Genomic DNA, 15,129 nt, shown 5'->3' on the forward strand with positions numbered 1-15,129 from the left:
AACTCCAAGTTCGTATGTTTTTTCCTTCTTCCTCAAGTTGTATTAACTGTTTATTTCTAGCTTCTGCTAACTCTGAAAATGTATTTTCTTTACTCATTTCAGATCATCAACAGTGATGAATAGTCCTGGGCAGGCCAGGTGAAAATGTGTTTGAGGGCACATGAAGCATTTCACAGCTGGGGGAGAGAGGGAGGGGAGAAGAAGGGGGGGGGGGAGGGAAGAGGGAGTGTTTTTTGGCCCCTCTGCAGGGCAGCAGCAGGAAGAACAGAAGAGTTGAGAGAATCTAAGGCTGAGTATGAATTTTGGATTTGGGTCTGAAACATAGCATGGCATATTTACACACACAAATAAAAGAAATGCATTAGTGACCTTGGCCTCATTAGAAAAGTGTGATTTACTTTATATACCATCTGTACATTATTCTTACAGGCAGAGGTCAGTACAGTTTCCAGGAACTTAATATTGAGAAACAGTTTTTATAAATATTGGTACATGCTTAACAAAGCTTCTGGTGCAGCATTCGCCTTGTTAAATTAGCATCCCCCTCTCATCCTGGAATTTGGAAAATAGTCATTAACACACCCCATCCCAATGTCAAGCAGGGCTGTATAGTTTTAAGAAGTACCCACAGTACCTATCCAAGGATTCTTTATGCCAGTATTGGCAGGCAGTCTTATCTATAAAACTTTTCTTACTAGAGAGAGCAGATGTTTATGTAGTTCTGCTGTATAAGTCACAGACGAAGTGACAATTCATTAAAAACAAACAAAACCAGCTTTTGTAGAAGCAGAGGCCAAAATTATGGCCTGTAGTCAAGACCGATACAAACCTCAGTACCATATTTACAGGGCGGGACATTTTATAGTACACAAATAAGAGTCTCAAGACTTCTGGCAGGTTTAGGCACATTAATGGAACATTGGTTTTTGTAATTTTTCACATGACCAAGTTTTAGGAGTTCTCACTTTTAAAAGTCACTGGCTTCACTAAAAATAGACCTGCAAGGGATGAACATTGTCATCTCAGCATTCACTGGTTCCCTATACACAGGATCAGCACTTGCTCCCCAGAGGATTATGTTTGCTCTCTTGGAACAAGGTAGGATTACTGCTGGTGCAAAATGCTGCCTTATAGTGTTCAAAAAGTCTTTATTGGAGTTCCATTTAAGGCGCTCTTAAAGAGATGGAGGCCAGCTTCCCATTGAAAGATACATTTTCCAATCAGTATTTGTGTGGCAATTTGTCCTAACATACTGACTAGATCTTGCCAGTTACTTTCCTCTCTAACACTAGATAGGACACTAAATATTTATTAAAATACATTCTGAGTTTCATTTTACAAAGCCTAAATTAAGCTAACATAAAAGTAACACGATTATAGCCTAGTACACAAGGCTGCTGAGAGTGGTGACAGGCAGTCAATCCTTTATTGTACTCATGCTTATGTGAGCTGTAAACGTTATAGAAGGGCTGAAACTCCAGGTCCATTTTAGTGCAGCAGAGGAGAGGCAAAGAAGTTTCCCTGGCGTCCAAGGTTGGTGGCAGACTTACTTTTGCTCCCAAATCTAAACAAACAGAAATGGTAAAGCTCTGTTATAAAGCAACAATTCCCAGCTCTTCCATTTGTGCACCTCCTTGTGATGGTAGTCTAAATATGCCCTCAGGGATGTGAGGAAAAAACGTCATCTTGGACATAATAAATTACACTGACAGATGTGCTTGTGTGAACAGATTCTCTGACCGCCAGATGAGGAGGTGGTTTTATTATGCTGATGGGAAAGATCTCTCCCAGCAGTATAGCTATGCCACTGAGAGCTTGGGAGTGTAGACATGGCCTTAGTACTTAATTTTACATAGTGTCACTTACTTCGGGGTACTCCTGCTGAATGTAGATCGGACCTTCTGGGACAGGGAGCTAGATGATGGAGTCTTTGTTAGTTGCTGTTCTGGAGTAGTGAGAGGACCCAGCATGCTCACTTCCGATAGAGGAACAAGAGTTATATTAGAACAGGCACACAATTAGCCACTCACAATATTTCTTCTTAAACTATAGTCATGGGATTATATTTTGCCCTGTTGCCATATGGTGAACCAGGTAACTCTGCTGATGTCAATGATGGCACTCTAGATTTATGCTAGCAAGGCAGCACAACCAGTTCCATATGCTGTATGCAAATAAAGACACAAAAGCAAAGCTAAGTGAAGCATTAGTCACTGCTTGGTACACTTCGTATGTAAGCATATGTTAGATTTAACAAACCTTGTGGAAAAGTAATTAAAGAAACTCTATCCTGGCATAAGATACAGGTTGCACCTCCCTAAACTGGGACCATCTCTAAACCAGCAACATCCAGAGAATCCCGGCAGCCAAGAGCCCAATGGCAGGAGGGCCAGGAATAGGGAAAAGAACGGTTACTTACCTGTAACTGTTGTTCTTCGAGATGTGTTGTTCATGTCCATTCAAAGTAGGTGTGCGTGCCGCGTGCACCACGTCTTCCAGAACGTTTTCCCTAGCAGTTCCTTCTTGCCAGAAACTCCGACGAAGGGGAGGTAGGGTGGGAGTCGAATGGACATGAGCAACACATCTTGAAGAACAACAGTTACAGGTAAGTAATCGTTCTTTTCTTCGAGTGGTTGCTCATGTCCATTCGAAGTAGGTGACTACCAAGCTAACCCCATGGAGGAGGGGTCGGAACAGTTATAGCACCAGAGTCATAAAGGAAGGTGAACAATAAACAGATTTATTTGAACAATTAAACCGTAACAAGTCACCAACCCAGAACAAAGACAACCAGATCTATATATTTACATATTTACATCACAGATTCGAGGACTGCAGAGCCCACCCTTGCATCCTCCCTGGCCTGTTGAGGTAGCGCATAATGTGTTGCAAACGTGTGAAGGGAAGACCAGGTGGCTGCCCTGCAAATTTCTGTGATAAGTACTTGGGCACCAAAGGCTACCGAGGATGCCTGCGCCCTTTCTATTGCTCCTTTTTCGAGAAGTGCCACCACTTCCTGAAACAGGATGTGTTCGTGAGGGGTGTCCCTTATTAGGGACAGGGTAGGGGGTTTTGAAGGCGGTGGGACCAGGAATGGGATAGAATAGCCCGTATGAACAATGTTCAGGACCCAGGCATCTGATGTTATCCGGGCCCATGCCTGGGCAAAACGGGAAAGCCTGGCCCCAAACGGGGGGCCAGGGTGGCAGACTGGTACGGGACTCTTGAATACCATGTCAAAACTTGGGCTTGCCCTGATTGGAAGGGCCGTGGGGACCTGCCCGCTGGGAATCTGACCTGGGGCGACGTCGACCCCTAGGCCCTTGAGGGTGCGCAGCCGCCCTGGAACCTCCACCGGAGGCCCGGGAGCGGCGCCTCCAGAAATCCCCACGGGGAACCTGGGGCTGCGCTCTACCCTGCTGCCTATACGGCAGCTGTCACCGCTGCGTGGCTGGCGTATGTATGCCTAAGGACTTCAAAGTTGACCTCGTGTCCTTTAGGGTATGGAGCCTGGAATCGGTGTGCTCCGAGAACAAGGCCTTCCCTTCAAAAGGCAAGTCCTGGATGGTATGCTGCACGTCCGAGGGAATCCCCGAGACGTGAAGCCACGCCCCACGGCGCATAACGACACCAGTCGCCATGATGCGGGCTGCCGAGTCCACAGTGTCCAATGCCGCTTGGAGGGCAGTTCGTGTAATGACTTTACCCTCGGAAGCCACAGCCACAAACTCCTGGTGGTCCTTCATCGGGAGTCGGTCTCTAAATTTTTCGACCGCCTACCAGGTGTTGAAAGCATACCTGCTCAGCATCGCCTGCTGGTTAGCGATATGGAGCTGCAGAGCACCCTTAGCGTAGACCTTGCGGCTCAACAAGTCCAGCTTCTTAGGCTCCCTTGCCTTTGGAGAAGGCCCGGGCTGGGGAAGCCTTTCTTTTTGGGCCGCAGCCTGTACGACCAATGATCCCGGGATGGGCTGGGAGTAAAGGAATTCGTGACCCGACTGCGGGACGAAATAACGCCTTTCTACCCCTTTTTGGGTAGGGGGTCAAAGTTGCTGGCGTTTGCCACAGGGCGTTAGTAATCTTTGAAACCGTTTTATTGTGCGGTAGAGCGAAACGCGCAGGGGTGTCCTCGGTGAGGATGTCTACCATTGGATCGGTATCCTCAATTATGGGCTCGACCGGAACAGCCAGGTTGGAAGCCATGCGCCGCAGGAGGTCCTGATGTGCTCTGGCATCCATTGATGGCAGCCCAGGCGCTGGGTCCTACAGTGCCTCATGGGGGGAGGACGACGACTCCTGCATCAACAGGGGAGTGGTCGTGACCAACTGCGTGGCCGGTTGGACGGTCTGAGCCTCTGGAGGGCCTGTCTCCGGTACCGGTGGTTGCGGTGCCACAGGATCTTGTTGCGGCACTCGAAGGGGGGAGGGCAGCGCCCTAGACAGGGACGCAGAGGGGCGGGAACGGTGCCCTGAAGCCTCCGACCCCATAGATGGTGGTGGTTGGCCCTGCCACTGATGATAGGCCCAGGGAGTCCAAAAAGGCCACTGCGGATGAGGGGGCCACATCTGCTGGTTGTGGTCCCTCTGGTGTCTGGATCTGGGGGTCGAGGATGCTCCCGAAGACCCCGACCGAACCGACACTGAGTCCGAGTCCGAAGAATAATCGGATTCCAGCCAAGGGGGAGCCGACGAGGAGTGCGGTGCAAACTTGGCCATCGACTCTGGTTTGCCCACATGGGCGCGGCGAGGACGTGCCGTCTGCGGTACCGGGGGACCCATGCCCGGTGCCGTAAGGGCTGCTGATAACTGCGGCACCGGGGGATCCAGACCCGGTGCGGCGAACTCTACCGAGTGTGAAGCAGTCAACTGTGGCGCCGGGGTATGGTGCCAGTTGCACCGTCAGCAGCTGTGGTACCGGGGTACCCAAGCCCAGTGCCGTTTGCGACGCCACCATCTGCGGCACCAAGGTGCTCTGGCTCGGTGCCAGCTGCAACGTTTGTGGCACCGGGGTGCCTAGGCCCGGTGCCGGCTGCATCGCCAGTAACTGCGGCACCAAGGTGCTCAGGCTCGGTGTCGGTTGCGATGCCTGGAGCTGCGGCACCGGGGTGCTCAGGCCCGGTGCCGATAGTGTGGTCAGCAGGTGCGGCACCGGGGTGCCCATGCCCGGTGCCAATTGCGTCGACTGGAGCTGCGGCACCGGGGTGCCCCGGCCCAGCACCGGGGTAGACCACTGGGTCGACGCCGATGACAGCACGGAGACGGATGCCGACTCCTGGGAGGCCACATGGCCATGGGGGTACGGCACCAGTACGGCCAAGCGGGGCTCTGGCAACGTGGAGAGCAACGACCTGCCATGGCTCGAAGCTCCCTGAGAATGACAGCTCGGCGTCGTGAAGGGTGCCGTAGTAGTAGTGGGAGCCGACCCCACCGGGGCTGGTCCCGACGCATAAGCCACCATAGCATGCCGACCCGGGCCATGCATGGGCGACGGCGGTGCCCTCCGAGCCTCCAAAGGGGGTGACCTCGACCAGTCCTAGTCGACCGACGACGGCGGGAAGGTTGTAAGACTGATTAGGTCCTGCGCCGCTTCAAAGGTGTCCGGCGTAGACGGACGATGAGAGGGCAGGCGACCAGGGCTCACCAGGACCCCTCGGTGCCGACGGTGCACCGGGGGGGGGGGAGGGGGAGACTCATAGACTTTAAGGTCAGAAGGGACCATTATGATCATCTAGTCTGACCCCCTGCACAGTGCAGGCCACAGAATCTCGCCACCCCTCTTAGAATAATCCTCTCACCTATGTCTCAGATATTGAAGCCTTCAAATATTTTGAAGGCCCCAACATGCAGAGAGTCCTTCAGCTGTGATCTGTGCCCAATGCTACAGAGGAAGGCGAAAAACCTCCAGGGCCTCTGCCAATCTACCCTGGAGGAAAATTCCTTCCTGACCCCAAATATGGCGATCAGCTAAACCCTGAGCATGTGGGTAAGACTCACCAGCCAGACACCCAGAAAGTTCCCTATAATGAATGGTCAATTAGTTACCAAGATCATGTTATTTCATCCAACCATCCCCTTATCATAGAATCATAGAACTGGAAGAGACCTCAGAAGGTCGTCAAGTCCAGCCCTCCGCTCTAGGCAGGACCAATCCCATCTAAATCAACCCGGCCAGGGCTTTGTCAAGCCGAGACTTAAACACCTCTAGGGATGGAGACTCCACTACTTCCCTAGGTAACCCATTCCAATGCTTCACTACCCTCCTAGTAAAATAGTTTTTCCTAATATCCAATCTGGACCTCTCCCACCACAACTTGAGACCATTGCTCCTTGTTCTGCCATCTGTCACTACTGAGAACAGCCTCTCTCCATCCTCTTTGGAACCTCCCTTCAGGAAGTTGAAGGCTGCTATCAAATCCCCCCTCACTCTTCGCTTCTGCAGACTAAACAGACCCAAGTCCCTCAGCCTCTCCTCGTAGGTCATATGCTCCAGACCCCTAATCATTTTGGTTGCCCTCCGCTGGACCCTCTCCAATGCGTCCGCATCCTTTTTGTAGTGGGGGGCCCAGAACTGGACAGGATGCACCGGTGAACTGCCAGTGCAGTGTCCAGACAATGTTGGCTTCTTAGACGGAGACCTGCCCCAGGACTTCTTCACCCTCTTAGATGGCAGAGAGTGAGACCGGTGCCAGGATCTCGATGTCGATGCCCAGTGCCGGTGTGCGGCCTCGTGCGTGGAGGCCAGTGCGCTGTGCACTGCAGGCTCGTCCGGCGGTACCGGTTGAAGCGCCGTCTCCATAAGGAGAAGCTTCAAGCGGGGGGAAACTTTCTTTCCTCGTACGGGGCTTGAAAGACTTGCAGATTTTGCAGGCAATTGCCAGATGAGCCTCACCCAGACACTTAAGGCAGCTGTCGTGTGGGTCGCCCCTGGGCATAAACTTCCCGCAGTCAGCGCACGCCTTGAAGCCTTGCGGCCCTGGGCATTCCTTACCCCCAAGGGCGGAAGGTAGCAAAAACAAAAAACCTAACTATCTAACTACACAAACTATTTACCATGTGAGAAACGGGAACCATTAACTATCTAAGCCTAAACAGATAGAGAGAGAGAGAGAGAGAGAGAGAGAGAGACGCTCCAACGACCGACACGGCGGTAAGAAGGAACTGAGGTGGGGCAGTGCTGGCAGGAGTACTTATGCCCCGCCATGGCGGTGCCACTCCAGGGGGCGCCCTGCCAGCGCTACAGGTACCGCTAGGGAAAATGCTCCGGAAGACGTGATGCACGCGGCGCGCACACCTACTTCGAATGGACATGAGCAACCACTCGAAGAAGTTAAATATCGGTTAATTGAATAGTCGAGTAACCTCATGAATTCTTATCAGTTACTCGACTATCCTATAGTCCCCAGGGGTGGGGCCAGCAGCCAGTGTGCTCTGGACCCACTTCCAGGGAGCCCCCTGCCACTCTGCACTGCTGCCTCTGATACAGAGGCAGTAGTATGGGGTGCCAGGCGGGAGCTGTTCCACTAGAGGAGCCAGTTTAAAAGCCAGTTCCCCTCGTGGACCAGCTGCCTCTCATCCTATGCTGCTGCCTCTTATGCAAAGATAGCAGCGCAGGGTGGCAGCAGCCCCTGTCGGGGCAGGGGGTGGGAAGAGATTCTGAGTTCCCAGACTCGGCATGAGATGGAACTGAGCCGGGCTGCCCGCCCACCTGGCTCCTTATATACTTTAAAGTGCAGAGCTGCAGCAGGGTAAGTTCCGGACCCTGGCCAGCCTGCTAAAAAGTGTACTGGCAAGGGTAGAGGAATGCGTGTAGTCTATAGCATTAGCTGACAAGCTTTTGCTTATAGCTTAATCGACTACATTACAACATCACTAGCCAGGAGCCTGGTGGTGGAAAGCAGGAAGAGAGCCAGGGCTGGGAGCATAGCCAGGCTAAGGAACCAGAATTATTAGGACCTCAGTGTGAAAAAGAGAGACTCTTCTTGAACACGGGAGGTGGGTAAAAAGGGCCAAAGAATGCCTACTTTGAAATGCCATTAGAGAGACAAGATGGGTGAGAATCTCTTTTATTGGACCAACTTCTGTTAGTGAAAGAGACAAGCTTTGAAGCTACAAAGTGTAGCTTCCTTCAAAGTTTGTCTCTTCCAACAACTGGTCCAATAAAAGACCTCACCACCCCTTGTGCCAACACTGATATAAAGAGCAGTTACCAACAATGTCAAAAGCTGTGTGGTATCTGCAGGGTGAGACAGGAGGAGTAGGAATTAGTTCAGCAGACTTGTTCCAACACAGTCTAACAAAAGGCTTTGATCCGAGATCATTGTTTTAGTGAGAGTGGATGTTTGACCATAGTTGAAGATCTGATAGAGCAACATTCCAGGACTACCTTTAACATCTGGCGTTTGAGGAGTGGAATAGGCATTGGAATTTTCAATTATATGCGCTGGGTCAATGTTTTCTTGCTCCACCATCATGAACTGGCTCCAGTACTCCACAGGCAGTGACAGCAGCCGCTCTACCACCTAGAGAAACATGCTTTAGTACACAATTCTCTACCATACCAGAAATCCACAATTCATTCAGCCTAAAAGTGGTATCAGATGGGCCAGAAGACAAGAGCCGTCAGGAGGGTACTTCATGTGTCTTATATCCATGCTCCTCTCCAAGTGTCATTGCTAATCACCTACCTTGGGTTGTCGTTTAGTGTCCTGCAATAGTGTCATGGGGTCAGGATCAGGCACAGCATGGGCAACTATTGTGGGGCCAAAGACTTTGGACAGGTTGGTGATGTCCATTTTAGTGTCTGGGCTCTGAGCCACTCTAGACAAGAAAGAAAAAAAAGGAAAGAAAAAAGGCCATTAAGTTCATTTTGTTCACAGATAAAACCCACTGAATGAGAGCTGATGTCACATCTGCCAACTCTATCTGAATTTGTCAACAGTCCAGGGTGAAGACTCCCTCGTGACTCAACCCCCAGGCTGCAGCATCTCTTTTCCCCTCTTCTAGAACATCTAACCTGGCTGAACCCACCTCTGAAGGTGAATCATGAGAAAAGCAAGTGTGTCTCTGTTGGCCGGAGGGAGTTCACCAACAGCCTGGTACATGGCAGCCACACTGTTGTCTTCATCTATAATTTCTTTAAACAAAAAAAGAAAGTGATTAGAGAGGCCTGTGGGACCACTGTCCTCAGACAGCAGTACGCTCCAGCACAGCGCTGGAGGGTGTCAATATTCTGGGTCCCATGCTCATAAGTTCGCATTCTAACACTGATACTATCAAACCGTGAGCAAGTCATTCAAACACTTGTGCTTTGGTTTCCCCACCTAAAATGAGAATACCACCAATGTCTCAGAAGTTTCATGTTATAAGGCTTAAACATAAAATACTTTGAAATCTTCTGGTTAACAACATTAAGTGTAAAGTACTGTGATCTCTATGTTGGACAATAATTTCAAAATTCTGTACAAACGTGAGAATAGCTTCAAGACCTCACTGAACTTGACTACCAAAACTATTGATGAGTTCCAAAATCAAAAACTGGGATTATTGAAGGGTTAATCTAAAAAGAGTTTACACCTAATGTTAGCTGCCTACAGGATAAAACCATGGAATGAGTAGCTGCAGATGCAAGGCAGCTTACTGATCAGAGAAAGTTCTTCAAAGGATGAGATACTTGACTATAACAAAGCAAACACCAGGCATTGTTGGAGAGGCGGATCAGTGGTAGAAAGGAAGGAAAATCCCTCTATAGTATACCCAGAACTTCCTATACATTCATATTGCCAATTCAGATGGATCTGTCTGAGAATGTTCCTTCAGGCACTACAGCTGTTGATGGCATTTGGCTTGCCTCACCTGCTGCCTCCATAAAAGTCTTGTTCAGCCGGAAAGTGAGAATGGGTTCCTTTAGGCTGCGTAGGAAGTCTTTAAGAAGGCCACAGATGGCATGGATATCCTCCACTTTGCTGAGCAGGGGTACAGTCTTCCCTCTAAGGAACTTCTCTTTCAGCTCTTTCACTGTCCGGTCACAGCCAGAAATTCGGTACAGGCCTGTCTGTTAGCAGAGAGCAATGCCTATAGTTAAGACTTCACCTGTTCGAACACCTTGCGAAATCTAGAAAAAGGAGTCTCTTGTCCCCATTGTAAAATAAGAACTGAGTAGGGACCATAACTTGTTCATTATGAGCAGGGCTCGACAAGTCAGGCAATCTGCTCGTCTGTGGCAAGTAGATTTTAGCCCGGTGTGGCCACGCAGCGCTATCAGCACATGTGTAGCATGTGCTTCTGTGCAGCTGGCGAGCAGGGCTCGCTGCTGCTTGGCAAGCCCTGATTATGACTCACGTGTTGAACAGTACTATGTACATCTACATCATCATAAATAAAAGCTCTTACCTACATACTCATTTTACTAGCCCTCCCCCCCCCCCCGCTTTCAGGTGATTCTTACCTCATGTAACCCTCGCTGCTCAATCTCATTCACACAATGAACTATAATAGAAGGAATCATCGGCGGAGTCATGGGCACAAAGTCCATCAGCGTTCCCTAAAAGGAGGAAGAGACTGATTTCTCAATACTGAAATTTACAAGCTTCAGGTCACTGGAAGTGTAATTTCTCAGGAAATCCTATCAGACCTAGGCTTAGGAGCAGTCACTAGATTCTCATTCTCCAGACCCACAAAAGTAGTACCATGGGCACAGCGAGAAGTCAAACAGGATATGCTCTGGCAGAGAGCTAAGCAGTACCTACCCAGTTATCCTTTATACAACACATTCTTTATAGGAAAAGGAGCGCCAAAAACTGTGAAGTTAAGTTTAACTCGATAGGCCAGTGACAGATGAGGCTGCACAGGCAACATCAGTGTGCAGAGCTGGAAACAGGTTCTGTGACTGCTTGCAAAATCAGATCAAAATGCCTCCACCACATACTTTCAGAGCCACCACACATACAATTCTCCACACTCCAAAAAACCTCCCAATTTCTACTATTCTTGGCTTATTTTTAAAAACACTCTCATTTATGTATTTCTATTAGATCTGTAATAAAGCAGAAAATCCACACAATGCAGCAACAAGTTAGCCAGTATACAAAGTTCCTGGAGTCCTTAAGAAATGTCTTGCTTTCCCAAATGGACATTAGCCCATTTGTTGTTGGCAGCTACAGGGTTCTCACATAAAAGCCATACCTCTCCAACTCTGAGAGGAGTGCCTGTTAATGTTGGGATGCAGGGAAGAGGACATCGGTCCCGACATTCTGGGTGAGTCACCACACGGCAGTCCCGGCACTTTAGGGACAGTTTCCCAAACTTTATCCGCTTGCCACATGGAACACATGACTCTGGCTTGATAACCTGGAAACAAAGAGCCTGTGTGTAAGGAAGTGGTAATAATGTGACAAATTTACAGTAGATACAATTTAGTTTCACAGTTATACTGGATGAGTGTCTGTTCTATATTGATGGCAGAGTGCAGATATCATCATGTTAAAGCTACACAAAGAATAATGGGGCTGGATTTTAAATAAGCCCATGTCAATGGTTGGTGCTTCTGTTTTTAGCAAACCCTGCTTATTTATTTTATCTTCTTAATTCCAGCAGTTATGGCATCTCACACTCATTAGGACATTCATAGGAAGTCTAAACTCTGGATTTCAAGGGCTGAACTATCAGCAGTTACATTTCAACACAGCAGTGCAAGATGTCTTGCACAGCAGGAGCCAACAAAAACATAGTTGAGGACTCAGGGTCAGAGCCCAGAGCTGGAACAGCCAACACGGGATTGGATAACCGACACTGAGCACCAGCCTACACTCAGAGGGATGTACAGTAGTATGTCCAGTGAATCTCTTTTAAGACACTATAATCCACTCTCAAGAGAACTAAAAGGGGAGAGCTGCTCAAGTTTCTGCCACCTGTACACATACCGTCTTTGATACAAATTCATGCAGTCTCATCCCCCCATTGCTCTGTGGAGTGCTAGATCCATCAGTTTCCGATCTGGATTCCAGCTGCCTACTGCCCAAGCTTGAGTCACTATTCCAGGGTTGCAAACTGGCTGAAAGAGAAAGAATTTTCTAGATTTCCTTTTTCTATATAAAGAATACACAATGATTGAGACAAGTGTCTTGGAACTGGCAGGAAATTATAATAAATGACTGAGGGATATCCATGGCCTAAAATGTACTGACAGGTGCACCTGTCATGTATTATGCCAACGGTAGTGCAACCAGCAGAGACTGTTACAGATACAACTGGCAATTAATGGTTAATTATGCAGTTATGTGTTCCTATCTACTTCACAGGCAATCACTGTTATACACTTGTTTGGCTCTGGAAAGCAGGAAGTATGGTGCATTAATGTGTTCAAACGGAAAGCAAAGCCATGTTACTTTGCAAGTAATTTGACAATCAGAGAATTAGGGCTCCACGCTTCAGTTTTATTGCACAGGAGCAGCACCTCGTAGATTAAGAGAGAGAATAAGAGCTACCTGCATAAGCATTGATATAGGCGCAGTTCTTATACTGGATCCACACCGAGCACTTCTATCACACCAAAATTCTTTGAGCAATTACTTAGCTGATGACTATATAAAAGCAGCACTGGAACCACCCCCCACCCCTCCTGTGTTAGATTTTTCAGTACACCTCCCTACAGAAGATTTATTAAAGGAGTTTTTAGCAGTCATTTATTTGGAGACAGAAGGTGGGTCAAGAAAGGTACATGAACATGGAAGAGAAGGTTAAAACCAAGAATTTTGTCTTTAAGTTTGATTTTCTTTGAATTAGAAATACCTATGGCCTGTTTCAGAGAGTCTGAAAGAACAATGCCCCCATGTTTAGTTTTTTTCCTTTTGTCTCAATCTCATTTAAAGATCCTTCTATAACCCAACTTTCAAAGAAATGTTTATTCTTTCTTTTAAAAAGATAAATTTGAGTTTCCCCAACAGCCAGGATTAGGACACCTAAAAGAGAGTATTATCTGATTACCAGCTTTAAGGATACCTGTTTAATGCTAATTATAGGAGAAATAGGAAGCAGCAGGTGGAAGGAACAAAGATTTTTATTTAATTTTGTTTCCATCCTCCTTACTTCATCCTCCTCTCTGGTCCTTGTTATTTATTTACTACTAACCATTAAGATCTCTCAGATTGCCCTTTTTAAAAATAACCCTTCAATATGATAACACCCATTTCTATCAGGGCCTGCTGAGACAGCCAAATAAGTATTCATGAAAATTAAGTGACCACACTGTATTTAAACCAGGGTAAGGGACAGCTTGCATATATACATACACCTACCTGTCTTCCTCCGGCTTCTGAGATGATAAGGTATAGTCTGAATAGTGGAGATGGCTTCAATTGGGCCACCATCATTAGGGACCATAAGTGTTGTCTTTGCAACTATAGACTCGTTTCCCTGAACCAAGAGAGCCATATGATTAGTGATGACAATATGATGTGGCAAGAGACTTTTAGTTTGTATTGATCCTAGAAGGTCACTTACATTGCATTAATGTGTACAACTTAATCGGGCATCTGATTTCCACTCAACAAGTAGTCCTGTGGTCCTTGAAGTGGGTTTTGCCCACGAAAGCTCATGATTATATATATTATTAGTCTAAGGTGCCACAAGACTACTCAAGACTACTCATTTTTAAAGCTACAGACTAACACAGTTACCCCATAGATTTGATTTCATCTCGTGTCAGATGCCCATGGGACAGAAAAGGAAGATAATTTCCAGAACATTACGTTACTAGCGTTAGCTGTTCCTCCGTGAGATACTGTCCCGGTGAAGCTGTTACACTATAGCTCTAGTTTCAAAGACTATCCTACTGCATATGGGGACTACCTACACAAATAGACATATCTGACAAGAGATTTTAGATTAACACAAACTCAGCTGGTTTACATACCTGATCCACTGTGGAGCCAATTGATCGGGTTTTTTTTAAAGGACCTGGGGGGCCTTCTATGAACTGTCTGGAAGAACGCTGAAACGAAAATAGACATTTCACAAAATTGGGGGCATTGACCCTAGAGCATCACACTGCATTTCCTAAAGTGCTGGAGTAAATTCCACTACACTGTTTGCAAATATTTAAGTTCATCATGATTTCTATTCTAGCAAGGATATGAAGACTTGTGCAATAAGGCAGCCTAACTGACCAATAGAAATGGTTCAGTACACAAGCTTTGCAAGAGTTTGATGGTCAACTTACTACTCCACCAACGAGTCCTTCAGGGAAAGCAAGTAATTTTATTTCTTCAACATGAATGCTTTTGGCAAATGGGGAGCAAATACCAAATCCTCCACATGTTTTCAGACGGTATGGTCCCTCTTCTCTACACACCCACATGCTTATCACAAGGTAACAGGACAAATTCTCAGACCACTTTTATTATGGGAATACCAACCTTTGATTTCCCTCCTATTACTAGTTTCATGTTGATACTGCACCCCATATTTTTACAGAGATATGGTGACTGACAATTATAATGTAGTTTATGCAAGATAGGTCACATGAGATATAATTGAAAAGGTTATGATTTTCCAAATATGATTATCCTATTTATACACATGTAATATTTTTGTATTTGGAGTTGTGAAAAAACATTTACCTTTTGTAACTGTTGTTCTTTGAGATGTGCTACTCATGCCCATTCCAACAAGGGTTATTGTCAGAAGCCTTTTTCCCCCCTAGTGGTACTTGTCAAGCTAGCTGTGGATCCCCCTAGAGAGACATGTGCACGGTGAGGTACATAGGTCTCAGTCGGTTCTCTACTCTCTCAGTTCCTTCTTGAAGTCATTCTGACAGAGGAGAGGTGGGTGGGATTTGGAATGGACATAAGCAACACATCTCAAAGAACAACACTTACAAAAGGTAAGTAAGCATTTTTTTCTTCAAGTGATTGCTTATGTGCATTTCAAAACATACAAGCAGCTTACCTGAAGGAAGGATGGCAGACCACTGTGCAACAGTCTGAAGGAACAGCCTGCCAAACACCACACCATCCTGAGCCTGCTGGGGGCTGGCATGGTGTGTTGCAAAAGTGGGGGGTAGGAGAGGTAGGATTATCTCGCTGCTCTGCAGACCCTGTGCAAGGAATGCTGCCAAGGAAGCCCGTGGCCTCA

At 47.4% G+C, this 15,129-nt stretch overlaps 1 protein-coding gene across 2 annotated transcripts in view; it reads right to left on the reverse strand.

Moving 5' to 3' along the window:
* Positions 1-375: 375 nt before the first annotated feature.
* The window catches only part of RACGAP1 (Rac GTPase activating protein 1), a 42,937-nt gene continuing 28,183 nt past the window's right edge, over positions 376-15,129 (reverse strand). For both annotated transcript variants that reach the window (XM_075902069.1, XM_075902070.2), the window contains exons 7-17: positions 13,910-13,987; positions 13,293-13,410; positions 11,919-12,049; positions 11,182-11,346; positions 10,445-10,540; positions 9,853-10,051; positions 9,028-9,133; positions 8,685-8,817; positions 8,384-8,519; positions 1,867-1,975; positions 376-1,564 (exon numbers count right to left, since the gene is read on the reverse strand). In XM_075902069.1, the coding sequence (XP_075758184.1) occupies positions 1,489-1,564; positions 1,867-1,975; positions 8,384-8,519; positions 8,685-8,817; positions 9,028-9,133; positions 9,853-10,051; positions 10,445-10,540; positions 11,182-11,346; positions 11,919-12,049; positions 13,293-13,410; positions 13,910-13,987 (1,347 nt within the window). In that variant the 3' untranslated portion in view covers positions 376-1,488. The remainder of the gene's footprint in view (positions 1,565-1,866; positions 1,976-8,383; positions 8,520-8,684; positions 8,818-9,027; positions 9,134-9,852; positions 10,052-10,444; positions 10,541-11,181; positions 11,347-11,918; positions 12,050-13,292; positions 13,411-13,909; positions 13,988-15,129) is intronic.

This window comes from Pelodiscus sinensis, chromosome 31 (genome assembly GCF_052426305.1).
Source record: "Pelodiscus sinensis isolate ZL-2025 chromosome 31, ASM5242630v1, whole genome shotgun sequence".
Taxonomy (NCBI): Eukaryota; Metazoa; Chordata; order Testudines; family Trionychidae; genus Pelodiscus; species Pelodiscus sinensis.